Here is a 27885-nt window from a genome sequence, read left to right on the forward strand (position 1 = left end):
GACAATTTGTAAAAATACACCAGATGGAATGCGATCTAATGAACAAATAGGAAGATTGCGGCTGTCAATTTTACATCCACGTAAGTCTCCTGGTATTACTAGTAATACAAGTAGACCCAAACAGTTTTAGCTTAGAATGTCTTCCAGTAAAGAAGAGTTCGTGAGAAAAAGTGTCCTTCTCTTTACGTCTGGTGTTTATTCCATTCATGTGTTCAAAGAGGTCAACTAAGAAAAAGAAAACTAACAACACTGATCAAATAAATAACTAAAAAAACTACATTTCCTATAATTGACGTAAAGTAAGCAAAGTGGTGGGGGATTGCGGCAGATTGTGCCACGGGCCATATTATCATAGCCTTTATAGCCGATAGCTGCCACAGAAAACAATGGAGTGTAACGACTATCTTATAAAGGCTATGATATTATCATGTTCGACCGGAAACTGTCTGCGGGTCACTATAAATCTCGTCGCGGGCCATTTGTTTCTCGCCCCTGCTCTAGTGTGACAACAGCGCTTTTATTGTACAAGCAATGCGAGCAATTTCTGCTCAATCAACTCTAGTCTGCCTCAAGATTATCAGACCACAATCCGACATATTGAGCTCGCCTATATAAAAGACTACTCCGAATCGTATCGGCACCCTCCTATCTTTTCACTCTATCGCAATCGTTTGGTGTATTGATTTGAATAAAATTTTAATAAAATGATGACGAAGATTGTATCAATAATTATCCGCCGGTGGGCAGTATGTATTCGAACTTTGTGGATAACAAGTAAGACAATCTCGTCATCATTCGTACAATCGTACAAGCTTCTCTCGTCACAATTTATCTTGACCCCCAGTTCGTAAAATAGATGCAATGTATTCATAATAATTCACATTTTAAATTATTAATCTATCGATAGCACAATATTCAACGGATACTCATCGTACATCTTGTCAATTTTAGGCCGTTGTTCAATAATACAGATGCATAAATTATGTCTTTCACTGCTTTATAGATCATCGGCGATGTGCTAGTTTGTTATAGGTATTTTTCATTGGTAAACGACAGGGGTGGCAAACACGTCGACCGTGGTGCCATTACGAGTCGATCCTCACGACTTTCGTAGCAAAATTACGTCTTTGACCTTGATTTACTCATCCATAACCAAATTGCATAATTTGAAAATCCATAAACAACAACTAGTCCGGTAAAAACGGAATACTATGCTGAGCATTTGTCACCAAATAAAAATAGCCCACTATGGGAATGTGTACCTCATTTGTAAAACGTAGAAGATATAGTCGTCTATATTTCGTTTTCGTAACAGATTAATAATTCGTTTCCAACAATATAGCGAAGTGTGTGTGGTTCGAAGTGCTTCCGATGAGTTCGGTCTTTAGGAGTGATTACTGTGAAATGAGTAAAACAGTGTAATTTGAGTCGATGTGATCTAAGTTATCCGCCCTGTTTTGCATCAACGTGTTCAGGCGAATTGGCGTTCCCTTTCTGTTGCCATTCAATCGAATGCATGAAATTTTCACTCTCGAAATACACGCTTATTTGCAATAGGCCTACTCATTGTGGACAATACGATGACGCAAATATCTATTTCATTGATAACTGAGGTATATATTTGATGTGTTATACAAATTGTTATTATAACAGCATTTTTACTGCGGTTTCCTTCTATCTCTTCCTGAGTTGAAATTCCATCTTTGACAGGTGTGCCATTTTTAGGTTTTGCACAAAACATTGAAATACCAATATATTACTAAATGCTTACATTTCAATTTCGTAAGGGGAATACACAAATCGGCCTTTTTAATTGTGACATTTGATTATGCTCATGAGAGAGTCATGTAACAAATCAACGCTATATTAAAAGCTATTGCACGCCAGAAATAAACTATAGAATATCATTATTGGTCATAAATCCAGCAATGGTCGATCGCGAAATATACGGTAATTAGAAAGTCTGTCTCTGACAGCCGCAAGACCTTTGAGTTTGAGGTTCAAGTCAGACCACAGAATCTATTTCTATATTGAAGCTCTATCGAACCTCCTCGTCACTCGATAAGAATAAGCGGTGTTACTAATACCTCTCAATATTTTGATGTAGAATGCAGAACAGCCAATTTTATCACCAAATTTTATAAGTCAATCAGTCAACGCACTAATAGTTTCTCCGTTTGCTACCGGAAGCATTCAATACTGGTATTTTTCATTGTTATCGGTCCAAATCTACGCGGCAGTTGTAACAAATTCCTCGCGATATATTTGCCCGTACTTTTCTGACGTCAGGACGATACTCATCATTCAAAACTTTTAGTCTTGGGCATGCATTTGGCTGGATGTGAACCATTAAAATTACTAACGAATCTACTTCGCAGACGGTTATCCGGATTTTATGAGAATTTCGATTGCTAAAGTGACGCAAACCTATACAAAAACTACTTTCTACTTTACCAACCTTAAAGTATAAAAAGTCAGTGATATGCTAAAAATAACTGTCAAGTAGAAGTGAAAAAAGTCTTAAATCATAGCCATTCGAGTAGGTTTGCATTTAAAACAATCGGTGTTTTAAACCGTGTTTTAAACAAATGCCTTTTTTAAACATTTTTTTAAACGTTGTGTAAAAACTGTGGAAAAAGATTGAGCATGCGCCTACGGACGATTTGCACCCAATAGAATCCACGTATACGTTGTGGAGTAGGGCTCTTCAAAAATGACTTTTTTTCTCAAATCGTACTGGCTACTTGATAAAATTGTTAGGTCACCTAATTTAAGCCTACACACAAAATTTGGATCAATTCCACCCAATAACCGCTTTGCTACAGGAGAAGAAAGTTTCTATTTATTATATAAAAATAAATAATAAAAAATTTGATTTTCTCTTCACCCCATGAAAGTGTTGGGCTGTTTATAGAAACGATGCTCACCAAATTTGGTTCAATTTCAACCAGTGGAAGCGGAGTTATTGCCGTCGAAAAATTTGGATTTGAGTAAAATAGTATTTACGGTGAGCACAACTATAATAAATAAACAAAGAATCGGTCATATCGGCTCTCCAAGTTTTTACCATACAATGTATGGGGAAGCGAGTGGCGCAGTTGGTTAAACACTGCAGTCACGACACCAATGGTTACTGGTTCGAGTCTCGGCTCTCCCATGTTTCTATGTGTCGGAGGTTTATCTGGGCTCCTCATCGCCGATCCCGCTGTAAATACAGCGCCTTGACAAGCCCAGAGAAAGAGAGAGCCGAACTCCTGAAAGATGGCATCAGAAGACTAAGTTGCGGGCGCGTAAAAATCGAGAGAGACTGATGGTGGGAAGAGTGCGTGCACCCGTGCATGGAAGTCGTCCGTAATACGACGAAAAGACCGTAAAAATACAGTTGACATTACTGAAATTGATGTACTGGGCCCAAATGACCTTATAGGCGATAAGCGCCAATGTTGTGCGAATAAAACAAACAAAACCATACAATGTATGTTAGGCAATTACCAAAAATTACCTTAATTTTGGCCTCGAATGGCTGTGAATATTGCGTACTGTATTTCATGGTTTACGAATGAAAAAAGTCTCTCTCTCCAGTGTAAGATCAATTAGCAGTTCTAATTACATTCTGTCAACAGTTTTCTATAATTGGTCAATGGTCATGCTTTAACATGTCGAGACAACCTAGTCTCTAATCTTACAATGGCGGACATTCCACGAACCTTGCTTACGACACAATCTTTCCTTGCAGTACTTGTATTTTGCAATGTCGCTATAGCATAGGCACGAGGTGAATGTAAGGCGCGGAAAGGCGAAAATGATTCTATATTTGCTCTTGACTTTCACTCGTGAAAATAACGATAAGGAACTAAGTATAGTAACAGTTGATACGCGGATACATGTTCAGACACTCGATAATGCGGTTACAATATAAATGAAAAGCAGTACGCAAGCTGGCATGGCTTGTGAGTCCAAAATGGGAACGTTTTCAACCGCTAAAACCCAGGAATAAAAGCGGAAACACAACGATACCTCAAAACGTGAATTATATTCGGTGTAGGCATGCATAAGGAACTTGAGAATCCACATAAAATAGCGGTAACCTATCTCTTGAGAGATGCTTGGTGTTAAAAAGAGATAAAACGTCGTACAACACCATCAATATCAAAATGCATCAGACAGCATATTGTTTACAATGAAGGTTTCGAAAATATAAAATTTTGTTATGCCACGCATGATTCATCCTCAGGCTGGACTTCTGCGAATCGCATAATCACGGGATGACCTGATCACAATAAAATGCGTATCGGCGTCACAATTCAGATTATAAAAGCGCGGGTTTTGGCGCACGCTGGAAACACGCTGGAACATGTGTAAAAATCGGTAATAATAGAGTACGCGCGAAGTGAAAACCGGACTTTGTATCTCGTCGCCAGGATTCGATTTTTTCAAAGAGGATAGACCTGAAACACAACGATAAATATGATTAATTTGAGGAATTAAAGCAGTTGGATCATTTGTCCTCGTGAACATCAGCACAAGTTTTAAAGGGGTTGGGGTTTCAACCCCCAAAACCCAGGGTTGTAATGGCTCGACTCGCGATTTTCTTATGACTCAAATTGACTCGAGTCATTTTCTCACAACACGGAAATAACTGTGTATTGACTCGACTTGCACTCGAGTCATTGCGCATGAATCGAACCAAGTCATATGAATCGAGACTCGGACCGACATTTCACTGTAATTTCGAAGAATAGTAAAGTAACCACACTAATGGGGTTTCGTCTATTGGTACTGGTACTTGAAAATGCATCCAGAAACCGCTGATAGTGAGGAATATTAGTATATTATAAATGCGAACCATTCGATATCACCAAGCAGAGTTATAAAAAGTGGATTTAAGAAGACTCTAATTGGAAACTGAGCAGTCAACACAATGACTTGGAATCGGACTCGAGTCATAATACCATGACTCGGTAGTGAATTGAAAATGACTCGACTTGACTCGAGTCAAAACTATAAAAGTGAGATTGACTTGTGACTCGGAGCCTTGTGACTTGGTTATACAGCCCTGGGCAAAACCCACCCCCTGAGCTAACAACGGCTGCAAGAACATTACACAGTAGAACACCGGCATCGCGATTCACGACAAACAAAGATACATGTTTTCAAGTTTTTAGGCGTTTCTATTTTTCCAAGCGCGCAACTAGAACTAGAACTAGAACCGTCAACCAGCTAACTAGATTGGTCCTTTGCAATAGTCTGGCATAATTACGAGAGTAATGGCGGAACGATTTCGGCCGCGAGATTACGATCGCTCGTTACGATTACGGCGGGGCTTGTTTGTTGTCGTGTTATCGCTCGATACAAAACACAATGAATCCGTGTTGCCTACATATCGGATTAAAAGTTGTTGATTAGATACACGACCCTACGCGCCGATAACGCGGGCTAAGGTCGCGATGGTTTTACCGGGAGGGTGTTTTCGCGAAGGTTGTATAATGTATGTGTCATTGTGATACTCCTAGCTGGTTTACATTTCTACGAGTCGACGTAAGCCTCACAACAACGAACCCCCTTGCTATAAAACCAACTGTGTGGTCAACTACAGCATGTCACACAGTCAGTAACAAAGTATTTCTACATTTTCCGAACCTTCTACTTCTACTTGAGTAGCAATACTGAACAGTCAGCGCGAATAACACGCGATAAGCAAGCAACCGATGCATTCTGGCGTTTATAAGGAGGTGATACAGGTACCGGATTTGACTGACTCCTCCTACGCTTATAGTCTGTCTGTGACATAACGGAGAATGGGAATTACGTCACTTGCGCCAGAGGCGTAAATTCCGTATCGCGGACGAGTTTTTGGTGTTTTCGAAATCGCGGCCAGTCACAGTCTAAACACGACTATTGTGTTTTTTTCCCGAAAATATATGCCCCGCTGCTTTGGAGATCAGGCGAATATCTAGACTTTAGAGGGTCAGCCAATCGCACATACTGCCAAAAATAGTCTGTCATATGCGATATGATTAATAGAATTGGACACAATGATTCGACTATTAATTGTAACTGATTCTTGTAGCGATATTGTTCAGCACTGCAATTATACATCCGATGTCACTGCGAGTTATTCTATCAATTAATTTTTAGACACTATGGTCCCACAGTCGGAAACCTTGAAATCATCACAGCATCTAAAACGGTACGCGCGTTGGCGGAAGCGAAATTTCAGTAAAATAGTATTTTCATAAAAGCATAATTAATTGTCCAGTGCAACTGGCGTTATTGAATTTACATATTCGAACGATCCAAGTCATTCGTGCTGTTATGACTCCTTAATAAGCAGTACTAGAATAATCGGATCGAATCGAAGCTTGATTCGGAATCGAATCACATACAATCGAATTCCCGGACTTAAAACCGTCTTCAACTATATGCTATTAAACGCGAACAAGTTCCTCAATCGCTGCGCAGGTGTACGATGCGGCGAATTATGTCATAAGCACTTGAAAACCGCAAATTCGCGACAGCTATCCATTCGGAGTAGCGCTACCGCGGTTTCGCGCGTTACCGTCCTTGTTCAGGAATATCCAGTTTATGTCATAAATCAATCATTGTATTGAAATTGCTATTAGATCAAAACGGTACAAGATTGCGATATAATGAACAGATAGGAGGGTGTCGAAACGACTAGGAGTGGTCAGACAGCCACCAATAGCCTCGCAGACTTAAAAGGTCGAGTAATCGTTCTTTCTAAAGAAATCGACTAGATATATATTACGATTACTATCGTTTTTTTTTCGAATGCAATCGATTGCGCTGACGATTACTTGAAGATACTGTAATCGATTACGATTTCAAATCATGATTACCCCATGTCTGCTGACAACTCATTGAACGACACAAGTTCAGATTCTGGTTCAAATCTTGATGAGCAAGCACCCTGAATGATATAACTCATATTTCGACAATTCTAATCCGAGCTCGACTGTCATCGATAAAGCGATTGATGAGATCTGATATAGCGATACGCTATATTCGTATCTTCCCCATTCAATATTTTAGGATACGCGAAGAGATTAAGACCGCGCTGCTAGACCAATTTGCGGGGAATCTATTCTCTAGGCCGGCCGCAAATTTACATCGTGATGAACGCCTTGTTATAATTACCGCCGCGCCACGCCTATCTATTGTCTGAAATTGCTGTTTTTGTCAAAATACAACCCGTTATCCTAACGTAACCCAAACAAATAGATCAAGAAGTCATTGTTACTAGCATGCACGAGACGGTTAATATGACTGTGATGAATTAGTTTTTTTACGACGCCAAGGCGCTTTTGACATTATTGTCAGCGCTGTTAGGCATTATCTTAATTCCTTTTCACAGTAGTACATTACTGTACACAACGAACGTGTTTTGCATTGTTCTAACTATGCGAATTCCGCAATGATGTCGTCAGTCGCATACATTTCCAATGGTTTTTCCAGACAGTTGCATTACGCGTTGGATCCATCGCCCTGTTGAGTCGAATTCATAAGTAGTTCATAGGTGGCCACTGTCTGTATGAAGTACATTTGCTTTTTCGGTGTACTCGAAAAAGTTTTGCATCACTTACTTCGGTGGTTACGATTTTAGACACACTCCCACTTCTACTTTGCACCGAGTTTGAAATAGCTACTTGTATACTTGAACTTGAGTAGAAATGTTCGCAATTCTGGTTAACAGTTTTCAAATTTTTCACAAAACCGAATCTTCGGTTTTAACATACTTAGAAATCGCTACTTTTATCTGTACTTTGGTAGAAATATCAAACATTGCTTCATGCATCCAATAACTATTTTGACCACCCCTGGTCTCATTCGCTTGGCGTGCCGCAAGTTCGCGGTGTAAGCTACAGCAGATATCGCGAAATTGCAAGACAGTTATCACCTAGCGCGAGATTACATCCGGATTATCTCGCGGCCCAGAACGCCGAGGTCACAAACAACGCGTTTCCCGGCATGTTATCGCGACCCGTACCCGGGGCCTTGTTGAGGGTAGCAGCTGAGGTCGCGCGATACGAGATGTAACAACACAGGCGCGTTTACGTTGATAATTTTACGCAGTTTACCCTAGCGCGCTGTAGGGCATATGCAAATCCGCGTTTTCACGGTAAAACAACAACGGTTTATCGCAGGTCTAAGCGCGAATGCACGGTGAAGGAAGTATGTCGACTTAGCTTAATGCGGACACTTAGTCCGCTCACTTTTGGTCAAATTAAGGATAGAAACGGCTTTGTCCGAGTTAGCGGAATATCAATTGTTCGCTTCATGTCCATTGTCGATGGTCGTGCGTAAGGTACACGACGCATTCAAAATGCGCTATTGCTGCACAATTAATTAATTCCAGCTACGCTATACTGCAGTAATTGGCGAAGATCGTATAAAACGCATATTACTTGTGCAGATTTTCGATACCAAACCATTCAGCAAATATTGTATATTGCATTACTGTGTAACACACGCATTCAAGGTTCAAATAGTGCTTTTTGATATCCGCGCAAACGTTTCCGAGCCTTTTTGCCTAACAAAGCGACTGTCCTGGTTATCCGGTGTTCGAATTGAGCGGAGTCGACTTCATCGTAACTTGATTTGAGGTGTTCAGTACTGACCATTCCTATGTAATGGAAATCCAAATCTACCCCAATATCGCGTTATTGCAGGTCGACGTGAATACTGCATGGTGAAGGGACTGTTGCAATTTGATTTCCTTGTCACGAATCACTTAGATGTACCGCGCTGCTAACGATCGCACCACATCTAACGTTACCAAGTCGACAATGAGATATATTTATAGAATACACGCTCTGGCAACAAGGCCGCGATAAAAATATGATGTATCGACTTCACCCTATAATTCGTTCGCAGTCGTGACCTCGTTCTGTGCAAAACACGACTTCGAGGGAAATTATATTGCAATCTATCGCCGCTGTTTATGTGTCTGATCGTTTGGGGGGTCGATTGATATTTCTGATGGCAGTCTCAATTAGCCAGCACGTTTTCCGACTGGCTATGGTGTGGCAGCTCCAAAGCGACTGCATGATAAGGCGTGGACCTTGTTAGGCTGTTTCAATAGCGAGCGAACTTTGTTTGGGTGTGTTTCGTGCAGTATTCTGCGGTGTCAGGCAGCGACTATCGATGTGCGTTCCCATAACGTTGATTGCCCGCCAATCAAACATCCCTTTTACCACAAAAACCGATATTGGACGCAATACGAGCGATTTCGGATCGAGCGACTCTTCCGTCTGGTGCGGAGCGAACCAAATTTGCTCATTACGCTTTCGGTGAAATGCAAAAAGTTACATTATCTTCCTTATGTTGTGACCATATTGCATGGCTGTAACAAAGAAAAGACAGCTACAAGAAAACATAACTTTTCCGCTGACAACTGCGTCTCGTATCATGCATTCAGTGTTTTGATCAACATGTATTCCCAGACGCTGTTCCCGTATGAGTATGATTGATAAGCTACCTGCGGCTTGTACTAAGGATAACGACGTAACTACGCATCTTATTAGCGAACGTGTATCGCAAATTACGGCGACATGTCCCTGTAACACCGCGCGGGGCTATTTACGTTCCAAGACAAACTGGTATTGGCGCAGGCAAACAAAATCCCTCATATGTTAGATGCTTATAAAGCTGGGCAAATAGGATGGATGGTAAATTACCTGGAATTAAAACCTCGCGACCCCTGGAATTTATAGCGTTAATTTCTTAACCTTGTATTCCGTGATAGCGACGCGTGCGCTACATTGATATCGTTTATGCGTGATATGATATCACGCTGACGTTTTATGACCCCGGTGTAGTGTTGAGAAAGGGTTAACGATGAGTATTGTGAGATAACATCCAAGTTGATGCGTTTCGTGATTTCGAGGGTTCGCCACACAGCAGATAAGGCATTTGCAAATATCACGACCCTTTGCAAACACTAGCATTGAGGGTGGTAATCAAAAACATTTCTTATTCAACCTTGCAGCGATATCCTGCTAAAGGCGGAGGGAATATCAACCGGGGCCTGGTCGAAATGGCGCTAAATTGTGTTTTCAAACCCGGGCGTGTATTGTGTTAGCAAATAGACACGTCTCTCTGTGTACACTGTTTCCATTCTGGTTTCATAAAGGTTGATGCCCCTTCCACAATTATTGAACGTCTCCTATTTATATAACTGTGTTTGGCAACAATTTTTCATGTGTTTGTGCGGCAAATAGACGAAGAAAAGGGGTTTTTCTATTTGATTTTACGGCGTAACTCGTGAAACGGGAATATACAGTCGGTATATCCGCTGAGTGACATGACATGTTTTATTGAGATAACATGAACTCCTTTTTCGAAGATGTAGGTTGGAGGTCGGAAGTTGGGATCAATTAGTCATTATGCTGATTTATTAATTCGGATTTTTTTAATTCGATCTGTGTACTATGTGTCTGACTATTCGGGGTGAGGCTGATTCACGTTTGCTCCGCAATCCAATACTTGATCTATTTTAAAATTTAATAATATGTCCATACTAGACGTAAGGGTTCCTGGCCCCGTAAAAATCAGAACTCATGAGGTCATCAAGATTCATATGATTCTCGTAGACTTTGTATGCATAGAAGTCTCCATTTCAAATATTACTATTACGTTTTATTTAAATTTGAATACAGAATGTGTCCAATATGCTGTGCATTATAAAGAAGTCTCCATTTGAAATTTCATTGTTAATGTGTAGATTTTAATCTATACAAGTGAATGGTATATTCATATTGAAATAAACCCGAATATTTTCGACTTTCCAATTCTAGAACATTCGGGTATATTTCAACATGAATATGCCATATAAAGGTATATTGAAGTTTTGTACCTCCATGAAACCCATTTTAATATGCGACGTGCTCAATAACCTGTATATTATTTTTTTTAAAACATTTCAAATAATATTACGTCATTGCAGACAAGGTTTAATATACCAATATCCGTCTCAAATTAAGTGATAATTCTACATGCTGCATACTAAGGGTGCATTAGCAAAACTTGACGTTGTCCCACGGAAATAGAGCCTGTTCGGATATACAATGCCAAAGTAACAGCGACGGTCAACAAACAATAAATCATCAAACAGAAACGACTGGCGCCGAATCATGGATAATAAACAAGCCGTATACCCCGTAACCTTTTTATTCACAGGGGCCGTGGTTTTAAATTACGAGGCACATGTCTAGGAATAAATCTGCAATCTTAAAATTGTGTAATACACTATTTTGTGTGTACCTACGGGTTCAATAATTTCGTGGATGGCCAAATGTAGAAATTGTTTAATTAGTTGACCATTGGTATTGTAGTAAAAGTTTTATTACGAAATCACTTGTGTGCTCTGTGGTTGCCCGGGTTGGGGAATAAATAAGTCACGTTTCGCGCGGCCAGAGAATGTCGAATCCCTAACTTTTACTGGCCCATTAATATGCTGGTCAATATTGTTTCTTTAGCGACGCTCTCTTTTATTTCAAGAGGCAATGTTGGCGGATTTCGCCTGTCACCGGTTTGGAGAAAGATAATTTCTGCCCGTACGGTGTACTCTATAAAAGGGCGGGGACGGTATATATATAGGAACAAATAAATATTGTGTCATGACATAGGTTTGGTCGCTCTTTGTTCTACGTAATGAAAATGACCACGCAGGAATTACAGTTTATCTTTTTTTCGGATATATCACAGGGTCGCTACATGGAGGCATGTTTGATGACATTATCTAATGTCAAAAGGGATTACAATTGAGTACAGTGAACGCGCGAACATTGTGTGCATTAAGAGGTGGTCAGTGACGGAGTACTTCTTTCGGAGTACTCAAGTAGGCTTGTCTATTTGCACTGCTTACCCAAATGGTTATGAATGTGGTGCAAGTTCACTTCGGCTTGATACTTTCAAGTTTTTAGGCGAAAATACGCTTGATACCTACTTTTTTATTTACCTGAAAATGGTCGATCCTGCTTGAGTGCCAAAGATACCTAATTTGACTTCCTCCGTGTACCGTAGGGGTGTTCAAAAACGACTTTTTTCTCAAATTGTACTGGCTACTTGATAAAATTGTTAGGTTACATAATTGAAGCAAGTACACCAAATTTGGTTCAATTCCAGCCAGTAGCTGCATTTGCTACAGGACAGGAAAGTTTTTTTATTTATTATATAAAAATGAATAATGAAAATATCAAAATTTTCTGTTCACCCCATGAAAGTGTTAGGTTGTCTATAGAAACGACGCTCACCAAATTTGGCTCAATTCCAACCAGTGGAAGCTGAGTTATTGCCGTCTAAAATTTTTTAGATTTGAATAAAATAGTATTTACGGTGTCCGATTCTTTAATTATTTATTATAATAGGTGCGCCCACCGTGAACACTATTTTATTCAAAACCAAATTTTTCCTGCAGCAATGCGGCTACTGGCTGGAATTGAACCAAATTTGGTGTGTAGGCTTAAATTAGGTAACCTAACAATTTTATCGAGTAGCCAGTATAGGAACTTTACCCGGGGCCTTACATTTTCCCCATACCTGACAAAGTACGCGATTAAGTTCACGCTTTCGCACGAGACTCACGAGGTTGAAACGCTAGTATCGTCATCGTCACGTATATAAAAGGGAGTTAGAACCTATAAACCCCGCGTCCCCGCGAGTTTTATTGCACAGCGGAATACACAACCTCAACGGTTAACATTTCAAAGAACCAAACTATCAGCGCCCTGACCTTGTTTGATAGATACCGTATAAATGTTAACCAGTACGCCGCCACCAAACTTAACCGATGCATTTTGCCTACCTACCGGCATGTGATTGGTTAAACGTCTCTTAGCGCATAGACGGGAATAATCTGGACTTAGGGAGTTTTCCCATAGCCTTACTGTCTCAGAATAATTCTTTAGGAGCACAGTGCTGGCATTCCTTTACGTTCAAGGAAGCCATAATGAGAATCTGGGTAAAGATAACTACACTCAATCGCGTATAGGAGTAACGGACCGCCCCACGGAGCTTATATTATGATGCTCTGTGACGCAAGGCGCACTGATTGAGTTATTTATAAAGCGGGTTAAATTTATCCGAGTCAAATTTGGCTCGGATACGCTGATTGGTCACCGGCACCAAAATGGAGGTAGAGGCACCGGAGAAAAGTTTAATATTATTGCACTAATTGACAAGTTTTGACACTCCCTCGAACAATATAGATGACCAATATAGCAAATTGTTCATCTTTAGATACCTTGGATATTGTTTAAAGAAGGTTTTTGAATATCTCCTTCATTTACAAGCCAGCAACAGTGCGTCGCTGGGATGGGCTCATGAGTTTTCATATTGGTGAATTTACGTCGCCGGTGTGACGCCATAATCAAGGTACGACGACATAACTTTTATGTGGTTTCACATCACAGTGGCCTACGCGTATCAACTTTTGGAGTCGTAGCTAACCTTCTAGAGTTGGATTATAAAATTTTCAGTTATTCCAAATTAGATTAGAATTAGAATTATAGCTACACTCCTACACAGATATTTTCAAATGAGGTTAGGATTCAAATTACTGTGTTCGTACTATCTTGGATATTGTATTTAATACAACAAAAATCAAGTTCATTCTTACAAGCACAAGAATTACAAATGTCCAATACACCAAGCTTGGCTCGCTTCGCACTGTACAGTTTTCCTGTAGCCTTTTCAGAATTGAAATCAGAGCATACAAACATTTCACAAATTTGATTCGAATTATACCACCAGGATTTCGCTTTAATTAGATAACTAGAATTATCAAATCAACAATAGCCGCCCAAGCCTGATATCAATAGCCTGCTTTTAAGTCAATATTCTGCGGGCGCAAACCCGGGTAATTGTGGCGCACAGCAAATAGGCCATCGGTTATTATTCCGGATCAAAAATGTCCGCGATCTCAAGTCACGATAAGGCTTTTGATGCGACCATAACACAAAATGTTTGACAGTCATCAGGGCTCCGTGTTTGTGTACGTTGGCGTCCGCCTGCGGAAGTGCGACGGATAATGAGAAAGTGTGATGGGCCGGTACTGGTAGATTAGCACCACCAATACCCGGCGCGTTTATTTTGGCATCTCGACACCAGCCAACGGTGCCTTGTTAGCAGCGGCAAGTGTCAAACCGCGCGTTCGTTAGCTACGAGCCAGTGACTAATTGTGTAATTCCCAGTTGTGGACGTAATCAATGATTGACATCGTAAGCAAAATGTGATATTTTGCCCGGTGGCGACCGCCACCCTAACACGACAAGGTCGCTGACGTGATTTATCAGGGTTGCGATTAATCGCGGATTATACGGTGCTAGTCGGAAAAAGCATTTTACGACATTTTGCGATTCAACACTCGGAAACGCGTTTGAATGCGAATTTGTTATATAAATTGTTATCTAGTGTTGTCGGCTGTTTTAATCTGCAGTCACTGACAACATATTGCGCTGAAAAAACGTCAGTCGGAAGTTATGTTTACGGGATGTCGAAATATCTGCGAATATTTCCGTACGCAATGACGCAATGAAGTGTCTAAAGTTGGCAATGTGCATTGTGCATTGACAATATATCTATGATCGACTGTGACTGAATGACTGCATTAAAACACTAATAATAGTCACAGCTTGTACCTATAAGTTCATAAAAACGGAGGATGTGTTGCATTATAAGCCGTATACTCTTGACCAAAATTGTCCCCCAGCACGTCATAAATACCACGGACAGGTTTACTAGATTTGTGAAGAGAAGAGCTATTGAATATCAGATATACATATACTGCATTAAAGATACGAAGTTCTCACAATTTGGATACAATACAGTGCTTTTTCAAGAAATATAAACGAAAAAGTCCAGCCTAATGTCATAGGCTTAGTTACGAACTGGAGACGATTTTTGTTTGAAATCCGAACATTGTGGGGCCATCTGGACATAGGGTCTTATTTAAGTGTTCGACTTGAGCAGCAAAAATTGCGTTCGCTTTGTCGGTATATTCGTTAGGGTTATGAGTAAAGCCCCGGAGTGAATCTAACACGCTTGACCGCCTATGCATACCTGTGAAATTTCTCGCAAACCCGCCGCCTATTCGTTAGTTAAAAACGCATAATTGCGGACAATCAACCTTCCCAGCGCGAACGCGACATTATCTAGACATCATCTGAACTTTTTATGTCAATAATGACCGTAAAATAAACATGTTTCCGTTAGCACATCCCAAACAACAAGTCACTCACACGGTCACGTTGATGAGTTGCCGAGAGCACGCCATATTGTGAATGCTACAGTCTTTGGGATGGTATTTTGTTTGTGATAACTCATTTTAAGTATATCGCGTCGCGGGCAGGACTTTATAGCCGCTCGAATGTCGATTTAATATACATAAACACTCCTTTGGGAAGCAGATTAGCGAGTGAAATCAGTGCACAATGCGGTAGCGCCTATTTAAAGACAGATACTGCAATTTTGTGTGTGCTTATCGGAGTCAAACCAACGGAAGGTATTGTCGTCGTTTTGATGCATTGTCGCGTCATTGTCGTACATTCCTTAGCCTGCCGCAAGACTTGTTTACAGTTAAACCGGGAGCACCCCGTTTAATCCAGGCTACGTGACACAGGAGCGGCTTAATTCCGGATTCCATGGAATTTTCGTAATCCGACTTGTGTCCCTATACATGAGCTAGATGTATAAATCACACCGCGTGGCAAAACAAAAAGAAAAAAAATAAGCAACATGTTTTGATCCTCCTCATTCCAGAGCCTGCACAATATTACAACTCACGAACGATATAGGAACAGAATATTTGGGCTATCAACAATCATCCGATACATTCCAAATCAGCGGAATACCCGTGTATAATCAATTTTCAATTACGTTTACGAAGTGTCAAATCGGCACATCAGCGGTTCTCAAACTTTTCTAAAAATGTTGTCTGAGGACCATTTGTAGTTATTTTGATATTTCGAGAATGCTAAAGTAAAATGTAGGGATGGTGTGAACGTGAGGTTCACGTTCGCGTTCTGTGTGTGAACCTCCGAAATTTAAAGGTTCACGTTCACAAACGAACCTTGGTAGGTTCTGCACTGTGAACCTTTTTCATAAAATACAATTTTCACTTCATTATAACATCTTTGTTTGAAATTTATTATTACATTTCAACTGCGGGCCACTCTATATACGGTGCTGGCAGCATAAAATATCAACACTAAACGAGCATGCACCCTGACGATCTCAAAAATTTTACTTGATTTGTTACAAAAGTTTGCTCGAAATATCCAACTTTCCGTTTGTGAATATTTAGTGACTCTCTGATGTGAGCTTGTCCCGCAATCACACAACAGCAAGAGCGAAATACACTATGTAGGTATAGTCAGCGAATGATGCTTATTCAACCAAACAATGAAATTGATATCGTTGTCTGATGTAAACAATCTAGCAGGCGTACGGGGTCAATCTTGATTTCATATGTTTGTTGTATCAGAAAAACGAAATCCGTGCGATTGGGGTGTCGGCTACTGCTGTGGTAATATCGGTAGCAAGTATAGAAACCCTGTCCGGTCAGGCCTAGACCGTTAAAGCGTACGCTTATATTCCCTAGCAAGTCCTCGTCGAAATTGTTGTTAAAGCGACGGAAATATTGATTTTATGGGATATTATGATATCATTTGAATGACCCAGTTGATACAATCGGCGACGTTTAAAACGTCAATATGTACTTCAGCATTGTGGTATTATGTGGCGCTAGTCGTCGCTAGGTATCGGGTGCATTATTATAGGCTATCACTTCACTGAAATGTAGGGTTGGAATTAGCGATATGACGTCACGTGACGTCATGAGGTTCACGTTCGCGTTCACACAGAACCTTTCGAAAAGGTTCGCGTTCACACGAACCTGAACCTTTCAGAGGTTCACACCATCCCTAGTAAAATGCAAACGGAGAATATTATCATTTCCCTGTGATGTCCCAAGAAACATCATAAAACACGCTATATTGACGAACGATAAAGCATAACCACAGACTAATAATGATGACAGATCAGAATTATGTTTAAATAGTTTCAATTTTCAACAGTTTTTTTTCTAACACAGCAGAATGCAACAGATATAACGTTTAAAATATTCCCTAATTTAGGACAAAATAAAGCAAGCATTACATCACAGAAAGTACAATCAATAAAAACATTCAAATTGTGGGCCATTTCTGTACGGACATTTGGTCAAAGGATCTCAGTTTAGCTATCGCTAAGATGGATAGCTAACATAGTTCCGACTCCACGGTATTTATCTAGGAACATTGCCCGTTTCGATACATTGTGTGTCTTTCCATATCATCTCCGATTTTGTGTCACAATAATGACGCGAGGGCGTCGTAAAACTCTTGGACTTTCGAAGCATATTTTCGAAAGAAACTTGCAAGGAATTTCATCTCAACGCACAACCCGTCATAGGTTTACATTTCGCTGAGTTTTGACTGATATCATTTTTTCCCGACACCGCAAGCTTTCGTGAGTACGCGCGTAGGCGTTTGAGGCGTGTACGTTTCCAGGGATTCCCGTTCAAGATATTCGGGGAGTATGATTGTATTCGCGGATAGCTGCATTCCGAATAAGTGACGTCGGTCGATTGAGTCATGTTTGGTTATAGTTGCAGTTGCGATAATGCAAACTGCACGGGCAGTACAATAGTGACAAATCTCGGTATGTTTTGGGAACATAATTCGAAGGCGCGTCTTTTGTTCTGCGTGGGACATTACAGGCTTGAACCCCTTTCACACGGTTTAAGGAGTTTGCGATATGAATGTGGCTTGAAATTTTCCATTCACACCCTGTTTAATTTCAAAAAAATCGCGCTTCTAGACCTATCACCGAATCTGTTAAACTTCCGAGTTACTATCTCACATATTTAAAGAGGCTCTTGGAGGTCGAAAACTTCAATATGCAATTGAGCAATGTGTTATATATATTATATTTTTAGATTCTCGGATGCTGACGATTGCCACTGACAAGTGTCAGCCGAAAATGTTCGTATTTTCAATATGAATATATTATTCAAACTCACATACCCATTCTACAGTCGAAAAATACCCTCACAAATAAAGTGGCATATACGCAATGTCGGACATTGTCAAATATACTCTTTCGCCCCTGCCGTGACTTTATGAGGAATGATATTATGTGAATTCATTATACAATGACTATTCCCTATTAACGAGCTGTATCTATGGTTTATTGCGTATAGCAGTAGAAGGGCAATGTATAAATGTATTAACAGATATTTCAGCATGAGACACAATGAAAAACGACAGGTGAGCAATGAGCATGCGACACATTTTAGCATGCGACTTCACAATCCCATAACTAACTCTAACCCCGAGATAAACCCTTATCCAAACCCGAACCGTAAATTTAACCCACATGCTCACGTGTCGCATGCTATTATACCTATATAGCCTGACCCATTCGCCGATAATATCGAGTCGATATCGAACTTTGCAAGAAATATCGGTATCAGCCATTTGAGGATGGAAATATTACCAGTTTCCGTTACATCACAGCATGGTAATGGTTAATAGGCGTTGATATATTTCTTATAGCTTATACTGGTGTCTACTGTCCAGATGAAGCTGTTCTAGTTTGTTTACTTCGAGTGCATAAGTCCAAGCATACCAATGGCTGTAAATCTGTTCAGATAAAATGCTCTGGAGATTGGGAAAGCTAGATGCCATATATTTTGAAAATCGGCTGAATATATCGGGGTCATCGGTGTCAAGTTATAAATAACATGTATATGAAAAAGTAATATATGTGGTAAAATAACATGTTATATAATAAATGATTAACATGTACTCACCATTCGAATCCACGGCCACGTTTGATACGGCTGATACGTCTGATACCAAAATGTACAGCTGATACGTATGGAGAATAAAGATTTTCGGATATGCCGCATGAGACACGGTCGCCATGGCTCTTGAAATAGATACACTAATTTGTCTCTTATATCAACGGAATGATTGGAAGTTAGGCTGTGAAGTCCGTCGTCGATAAAGCACGTATTTTCAAGTCGTTGACGATATGTTGCTTCTGGTCGGGTGTGGCACGGGGGGTGCTAAGTTGAGAAAATTGGGCGCGAATTTGAGCGCGTTTTTTTCCGCCACCATTCCCGCGAAAGGCATATGTCCGCCGAAAGGCAACCCGCTGAATTTAGAATACCAATCGCTCGGAAAACACGAGTAAGCCTCCGCGCCTTTGGATGATTTCATGTAAGGCCATTCGCGAGGCGGTAAAGAGCTTTGCCGCAATAATATTGAAGCGTAGTCCGGGTGAGGTATGATTTGTTTCGTGTTGTTCTGGTCGTGCGGGGATAGCTTGAGTATTCTGGCGGGGGCTTTGGAGCGGCTTTTGTCGTGCTTGACGCTCTTGTGCTGGGCGAGGTTGTCTTTGCGTTTGGCGGCGTAGCTGCACTGGTCGCATTGAAAAGGCCTCTCGCCGGTGTGTATGCGGATGTGTTCGATGAGCTTGCTGAGGTTCTTGCCGTGGTATTCGCATTGGGGGCATCTGTAAGGAGAATGATTATTATGGGTTGTGAGTGTGATATGATATATCCTCGGCCTCTGAAATCAGTTACCGGGACGCAGATGTTTATTTCTCGCGGTTCTTATCACTATTTCACTTGGAACCTGCACTTTTCAAAATCATAACGGCAAAGAAGTAGTTTGGCCTAAAAATTGTTCGTGAAATATAGCGGAAGTGGTCGAAAATCATAACCTCCTAAGCGGTGCAAGTATAGACAAAACCTACTCCAATGCTCTGGTAAAAGCAGAAGTACTTCGTTGCTGACTACCTTTAGATAGAGCACTCCTTTGGAGGCCGTAAAAACGGAGTACCCGATTTGACTAATGTGCTACTTGAGACTGTTTTCATGTACTCAATTTCGAATTCAGGACCTATCCTATGATAGCATTATCGAATATAAAGTATATAGCCTGCCGATAATCAATCCATAACTAATAACCGGATTTTAATGCCGAACTATTTCGCGCACTTACGGCATAATCAAACCTGCGACCTCATGATGTGTCATCCCAAGCTGCTTTCGAGTACCTGCTCATCTACTCTCGTGACGATTATTTTTTCGATTCTCATTACCATTTCCACCATAGCATGCATGACAGTGGTTTTTGAACCCATGTTCTTATTCGGGAAAGTTCAAGAAACGTTTAACATTTGGTTTAACTCCAACGCAATTACCGCCTGACAATTATTAAATGCCGTCATAAGCTTACCGCCAACGAGGATAGGTCAGTACTTTTCCGGGTTCAATCGGATTCATAACGTAACCACGTTTGCTTATCAAGAAGCCCCTTACTTGTATTGGCCGTCTTCCTTGTGCGTAGACATATGCTCTTGCAGACTTGAGTTGCCGGGCGCGATAAAATCGCATAGTCTGCATTTTAATTCGCGCGATAGGCCATTCCAACTGCTGGGGTTGGTGGTGTCGGACTTGATAGAGTCGAGGGTGCGCTTGGGCTCATCGGATGGGTCCTGCTTGATCGAAGAAACGCTATCTGTGTACATCGAGATATCGCGTTTTTAAATGATGGTCAAAGTAATCATGGTTATAAGCGTGCTCGCAATTATAATAACAGACATTAACAGCATCGTATATTAATTAAAGCACAGGTGGTTGATGCAGCCAGCTTTGGTACTCATGTAGAAGTAGAAGTTTTTACTCAAATACAAAGAGAAGCTTTGGTAAATTCGGGATTGACGCAAAATGACTAATAGCACTACCTACAAATATACGTAAAATCATCGAAAACATATTCACTTATCGTGAAACAAGCGGTATTTCACACAGTTCTTATGACAATATCGCTTAAAAACAACTGAACTCTGCACATCTAGAGGTAGATATATTTAAGAAATACGACCACTTGAGTAAATAATAGTGGAAGCGGGGCCTAGGATATTCAGGGCCTTATCTGGTGCATAACATAATATCGATAGACCCCGGTGGAAGTATAGGCAGAACCAATTTGAGTACTCCAAAATAGCAGAATGACTTCGTTATACTGGCCACCTCTGATTAAAAGTGTAAGCAATTGATAGGATACGTTATATTTCTTGTGATTCACTATCTGTATCAGCTAATCGTACATTCACCTGCTGTTATAGTACCGTAAGTTTTCAGGGTGCGATATTCCGCACCAACACCGGCCTGATCACAGCGATAAATCAAACGGACTTATCGTCGTATCAGATACTATACAGTCACTTGTTGCTAAGCTTACTCATTTCAAAGCCGATTACGGCGCAAGAAAACATTTAAGGGATGCCTGTTTCCCAGATCGCAAACCGCGCAAGGGAGTGCGTGTCCAGCGGTCCGCGTGAACTCTTGCCTGCGATTTCATAACGTGGAAAAAGCCCGTCGTGCGGGTGGAATTATTTCTGTACGATTACAAATGGATTCGCCATTCGCCATTACGTCCGAGGACCAGACCGTATATACATACGCTCGAAATTCCAATACAGTGCTGCAGGTTGTCTAGCTTTAAATAAGTCTACCTTACAGCTATGTGAGGCAAAAACAATTATAGTGATTATGGACAACAAAACCATTTGGGTTCAACTCTCCATACAAATCATATTCAACAATTCGATACAATGTTATTTTTTCAAGTTGAATATTTAAATAGGGTTCTAGAAGTACAAAAATTCAATATCGCACCAAATAATATATTCATATTGCCAACGATTGTTGATATACAATGTTCATTTCCGTTCTCTACTATAGATACTGACGATTACCCTTAACGAGTGTCAGGCGAAAATATTCCGGTTCATTTCAATATGAATATAATATGTTCTTAATTCTATTATTAATTCGACAATGTGACTATACTGTTTGTTGCGATGTTGAATATCTTCTGTAATGAAATTCTACATAAACCAGCAACGTAGACAATTAACAGAGATAAGCGGAAAATGCGGTCGGATGACACGCCAAGATGTTTTTCAAATCCAGAAACAATGGGCCAGCGGATTTGGAGCGCGCTGCCACGCCCCGCGACTAAAACAAATACGTGTCACTTGACTGCCATATTGATTCGCTCTACTGTAGTTGAGGTGCTCACCTAAACTCGACAGACTTGTCCTTCTGGAAGGCGTAGTCTCTTCTTGTTTTATCGGCATGCTTGCTGGGGATTCAGAGAAAGACAAAAACGTTCCTTCCACTTTTGGTATTGCGACATCGCACAACGCGGGCCTGGCGGGTTTATGTTCGGCTTGTTCGTCGCTGTATTTCCTTTTCACAAGTTTCCCTTGATCGGGAGCTGAGAATTTGAAGGAATCATCAGGCTGTATATTCGGAATCGTGCATTACATGGTAACATGGTTACTATATGTGTTAATGGGTTATTTAACAATACGCACGTCCGCAGTACAGTTATTTCTAGTAGTAGGTTAATTTCAATGTCATTTTTCTGAATATATTGGCGTTGTAGCACAAGACATTACCAAATAATAATAACAATAATAATGGCAACTAAAATTTCTCCGGTGTTCCAAATCGCTGTGATTTCACATTATGGGCACTTTTCAAGTCTATAACACTTGAATAGTATATTCATACTGAACTGAACCCGAATATTCACGTTCATTTCAATATGATAATATGATAATTTTACATTGAAGGTCTGTACCTCCAAGAAGCTCTTGAAGTCTATTGTTTTAGGCCATTAGATAGATAGTCATTAACTAAGTACTTCTACTTTTCATGTGACCAGAGATGACCAGTAGAGAGTACTCAAGAAAGTTTTGGCTAGTCGCGCTACCTACTCAAGTAGTTATGATTTTAGCCACATCCAATTCTACTTGAAAATTTTCAGTTTTTTATTGTTTTAGGCTTAGAACACTTACTCTTTAACTTAAATACCTGTTAATTGCTACTTCTATTTCTACTTGAGTATAAACGCTGACTATACTTTAACCACATCGGCTTGCAATTGCTCAGCACACGAGTGGCCGCAGTAATATTCGACTCTGTATTATACGATTCACAAGTGAAACGGCTCGATTACGAATGCACTCCTACGCAATAGGTTTTATTAGACTTCAGCTATTCTAAATGAGTATTCATAAGTCAATATTCACCGCGCTCGGATATGCCAATGTATAGGAGGTCGCCTCACATTGCAGTAGAACGCTTCATAATTACAGTTGGTGACATCCTATTCACTTAGACGAGTTCGTGTTGGACGCGGGGAAAAAATGGAAGACGTAATCAATCGAGGTTCCGAGGATCGGGCAATGATGCAGTTTTTGACTGACTTGCTCTCATGGGATTTGGATTAGTCCTTCGCCCTAGGCTGCGTGGATTGAAGGGCATCAATGGCGCTTGGTTTCCGAGGATGCTATAACTTAGGCCGATCAGAAATGTTATAACATGACAGCGTTTTAAGTAGAAATTAACCGCAACCGACGTCCCTTAAATCCTACCTTTTCGTGTTTTTTTCTGGAGTGTTTTAAGGATTTTCTGAGATTGTGATACACCAAACACAAGTGGATGATCTTGTGAAAGCGTATTTTTTTCATGTAGGGAGTACATTTTCTTATGTCGCCTACATGCTTTCGCGAATTTCCGGCCGGATTAAATGGCTTGAAACATAGCCCTCGATTTAATTGCACGCTGTTCTCCGATAAACCAAAAGGTGCTGGACACACGATGCTTGTAATTGCGGCCTTTCTAGCATACACCCCGCGACACTATGTAATCTAATACGTAATTTTGAATAGGCTGCGTAAAGTAAATAAGTTGATTTATGCCTGAAAAAAAACTTAATAAACACGAATTTCGTTGAAATAGTGACGACGCTTATTTTTATCTACGTTGAAATTGGAAAAACGGGTTTGAAAAACTATACGTAATCTATTCCATGAAAGTAGGTTCACGCATGCGCATAGCGCACAAATATATGTCAATAATTAGTATTTCGTTTATGACAATGACGCAATTTCACTTCGTAAAAAATAATGTTACATTCACACTTTATGACTGTTATACTGTTATTAAAAAATGAGAGATTCATCCTTGATCGGGTAGATTCATGGGAATCATTTCCAAATCATGGTAATGGAATTTTCATCACATACCTACATTCAATATCTGCCTCCGATTGTTCGTTGTTATGAATTGCCTTGCTATATTTCGTTATAATTGTTATACAATGATGTATTAATCAAAAAGAATATGTAGAAATTAGAACCACAAGTTTAAGCCCACACAAGTAACCAAACACTTGACCGCGACTACGTAAAGGAGCCTAGGAAAGAAAAACAATGTCTTCCAAGAACCGTCTGGGCATAGCAATTTTAAGGATTACGCCGGACATTTTTGCATATCTGCCAAACGTGCGTTAACAAGAGCTCACTATAATTAGTCGAAAAAGATCCTTATCAGCGCATTGTATTGTTCTGGTAATGTGTGGCTGAGACGCATTCATAGCTGACCGCATTGTGATTATCAATTCCGAGGACGGTAATTACTATTTTTCTTCGGAAAATATCTCCCATCGAACAGAAGAGGGCACATCTGCTTAGAACCACTTGTCCGTGTCAGTCAGACGGTATAATTTACGATACCTGGTCTACTTGAACGAGACTAGCGTCAATTCGTAAGCATAAACTGGAGTATCCAGGCTACACAGTTACATCATGCATCGTTTTTGTACGCGTTCTCCTCGAGATACCCCACAGTTCGATTTAATGATGTAAGTCTGTAGGAGAACGTGTCAGTTTCCCATGTATCTCTATGATTGTTAGGTCACAATATAGGAGTGGAGAAAAAACTACATCGCTCGTTATAACATGACCACCCGCAACAACAATGCATAACGGGTGAGAAATGAGACAGGTCGATCGAAAATAATACCTGAAGTCAACGTGTGATTGGATTTTAACGATTCGCCATTTTGCGCGGCAGGCTGCTTCTGCGCGATTCTGTCTTGAAATAACATCGCCAGCTTTGTCTTCAGGCTAAAACGAAGTACCGGTAGTTGAAATCGCAATTCCTGCTAGTCATTTTAGATCACTAACTTACGAGTGGATGTGCAACAAGTGACTGCAAGCTTGGGCAACGAAATACGGGTAACAATAGGTCATGTTTATAGTTATTGTATTGCAGCGCTCCGATTGTTCAAAACAATGACTATTTTGAAATCGCCGCAGCGCCGTCAGCGAATGTCAGGCGCAAATATTGGTCTTTCTTTCAATATGAATATATTATTCAATTGCATATTGAAGTTCCGTACCGCTGAGACTCTCTTCATGTTCGCTTACGAAAACGGACCTACGAGAAATCGCGAGTGACCTCCGGTTACCCAACCGTGCAGTCACGTGATCGTATCTATCGGTGTTAGTGATCTGTATTGTAATCACGCGATCTTACCCGGATTCGGAGTCATTTATTATCTCCGGTGTCGTGTTGGATTGACATTGGTCCTTTCCGACTGACGAGTACGTTTGCGTAGGTTTCAAGTCGAGATTGTTGCTATTATTTGTGTTTCCTGGCGTAATAGCTTCATTCCTACCCCAGCTTCTAGGCCGCTTCGCTTCGCATGCTATTGGCGATGGGCTGGACCGTTTGGAAGGCTTTTTCTCGGGCGTGCCACGCTCTTTCTTGCTTGAAGTGCGGGATTTGGGAGAAGGCGAGTTATCATCCGTTATTTCTGTGATGTACGCTTGTGATTCCCTGTTATCAGTGTGTTGCAAGGGTGGCGAAAGCTGCATGAATGCTGGATGTACCGGTGGGAAAGTCGTGTAGGAGAAACCTAGTTTTGTATCCGGGTAGTATCGCGGTGGCGCCAACAAAGACAAGTCAACGCTGTGATGTTTCACTTTACCGTTTACTTGATGATACATCGATTCTTGCTGCGGCAGGTACGGGAGACTTGACACGCTTGCAATTGGCGTAGTTGTTTTACAGTAAGGTCGAGTCTGTGCTGCTGAATGTGCAGCTACGGGGCTGAGGCGCTGACCTTTGTTTGATTCATCCGGCATGTTCAAATCTGCCTTGTGAGGAAAACTAGCCCCGCTTTGGCTATCGCGTCTGTTCTGAACCCGGCGCGACCCTTCGTATTTACTCTTCTCGTGTGTTTTCATATGACTCTTCAAATTGTCCTTTCTGACCGACTTGTACGGACAAAACGGGCACGTGTGGCTTTTCTCCCCGCTGTGAATCCTCATGTGCCTTTGGAAGTGGTACAGACGCTTGATTCGCTTGTGACAAATCGGGCATTCGATGTACATGTTCTCGGGATCGGTGCCCTTGTTCATCTCCTTGGCTTCCCGCACTATTGCTGCGTGAAACGAATCTATGGGATTGCTGGAATGGCATTTCGAACGCGGGGCTGTCTTTTTTGCGGGGTTTTGTTCTGGTGTTGGTGGCGTAACTCTATTGGGTAGCGTGTTATGAGGCTTATTACACAGAGTGTCTTTCGGGTATTGCTGTAAAAACGGATTCGGGGCTAGAGCTGGTAGTCCAGGGTGGTATGTGGGATACATGAAGCTCCAGGGGTTGTAATAAGGGTGTTGCGAAATCCTGGAATAGTCACCCACGCCTGGTAACGGAAACGTGAACGGAGAATGACCGACTGGTGGGTACGGATATACTGCCAGCAGTTTTTCGTGGTCGTTGGCACGGCTGCCGTTCCTATGGTGTGAGTTATATAACGGCGGCGTCTCGTACCTTGCCCTGTTCGCGTAAGGCGACATCCTCTGCCTTTCAGGGGTGCTTGCGGCCTTTCTGCTGCTGAATAACGGGGCAGTGTCTGCGTTGCGGTTGATCTTGTTAGTCTCAGAAGTTAGATTTCTGACTACGACTGGCTTAGAATGTGTGTTGGGTGTCGACAGTCGGGTCGAGTCTACAGAGAGTTTACTCGCGTCTGCATGTCGATCACGGCCAATATCACGCCCGCATGAGACGCCATTAACCGCAGCTGACGGAGATGCGGATTTTTCTCCATAGTATCGCCCTTGCGAGGGCGAATACGGCGATTGTTGCGGTCGGGATTCGCATACGTTATCATCGTTTTGTACCTTTTGAGGTATGCCTTGAATAGGTCTACTGCAATCGCCCGCTCTGTGTGCAGGAGTGGTAATATCAACACTGTTCTCAATATTTCGAATGCTCGTATCAGAGCGTTCGTATTTCGCTTCAGTGTGCGTTCCTCTTGAAATTGCTTCAGTCTTAGGTTGATTTGTCTTCGTCGATTCTTGTAGTAATCTACGCAAAATGTCAATCGGATTCAGCACACCGTTTTTGATGTCGCCCTTCGGTTGGGTATGTCCAAAGAAGTTGAAGTTACTATCGGAGGCCAGGGCTTTTTGTGCGGTATCTTTATCAGTAATGTTCTGGGCGATAATTGATCGCAACAGTTCCATGTAGTTTTGGTTGTTGAAGCTGTTTTTCTCAGTCGTGTCCTCCGATACGCTTGCAGGACTGACGAATGGACTTTCCATTTTACTGTTACCTTCATCTTGATCCATCAAACTGTCTTTCATCGGCGATAAACTGTCTGCAGACTCTCGGAACGATGCGTTGCATTCTGCCGCGTCTTCCTGCTGTAACGTCCCGCGTTCGTAGTCGCTTTTTACCGAGAGCGTGCAGTCAGACACTTCGCCATTCGGATGGTGTGAGTTGCTCTCAATCTGTGAATTGTTATGTTTCTAAGACGATATCTTTACAGGCGATTTCTTTTTGAGAGTCGGACAGCGCAATGGACTCGTGCAGCAGTGCGCAGGGCACGTTTACGAAGACGCAGTGAAGAATCGGCACTTATAATAATTCGAGACTTCTCAGTT

The 27885-nt window shown here is 41.2% G+C and overlaps 1 protein-coding gene across 1 annotated transcript in view; it reads right to left on the minus strand.

Moving 5' to 3' along the window:
• Positions 1 to 3725: 3725 nt before the first annotated feature.
• Positions 3726 to 27885, minus strand: part of LOC145443369 (uncharacterized) — a 34623-nt gene continuing 10463 nt past the window's right edge. The window contains exons 3-8 of the mRNA XM_080321342.1: positions 25472 to 27732; positions 24956 to 25059; positions 22161 to 22358; positions 20393 to 20591; positions 18875 to 19581; positions 3726 to 4448 (exon numbers count right to left, since the gene is read on the minus strand). Coding sequence (XP_080177468.1) covers positions 19083 to 19581; positions 20393 to 20591; positions 22161 to 22358; positions 24956 to 25059; positions 25472 to 27732 — 3261 coding nt within the window. The 3' untranslated portion in view covers positions 3726 to 4448; positions 18875 to 19082. The remainder of the gene's footprint in view (positions 4449 to 18874; positions 19582 to 20392; positions 20592 to 22160; positions 22359 to 24955; positions 25060 to 25471; positions 27733 to 27885) is intronic.

This window comes from Botryllus schlosseri, chromosome 7 (assembly GCF_051294905.1).
Source record: "Botryllus schlosseri isolate E-star chromosome 7, Bs_hap1, whole genome shotgun sequence".
Lineage (NCBI taxonomy): Eukaryota > Metazoa > Chordata > Ascidiacea > Stolidobranchia > Styelidae > Botryllus > Botryllus schlosseri.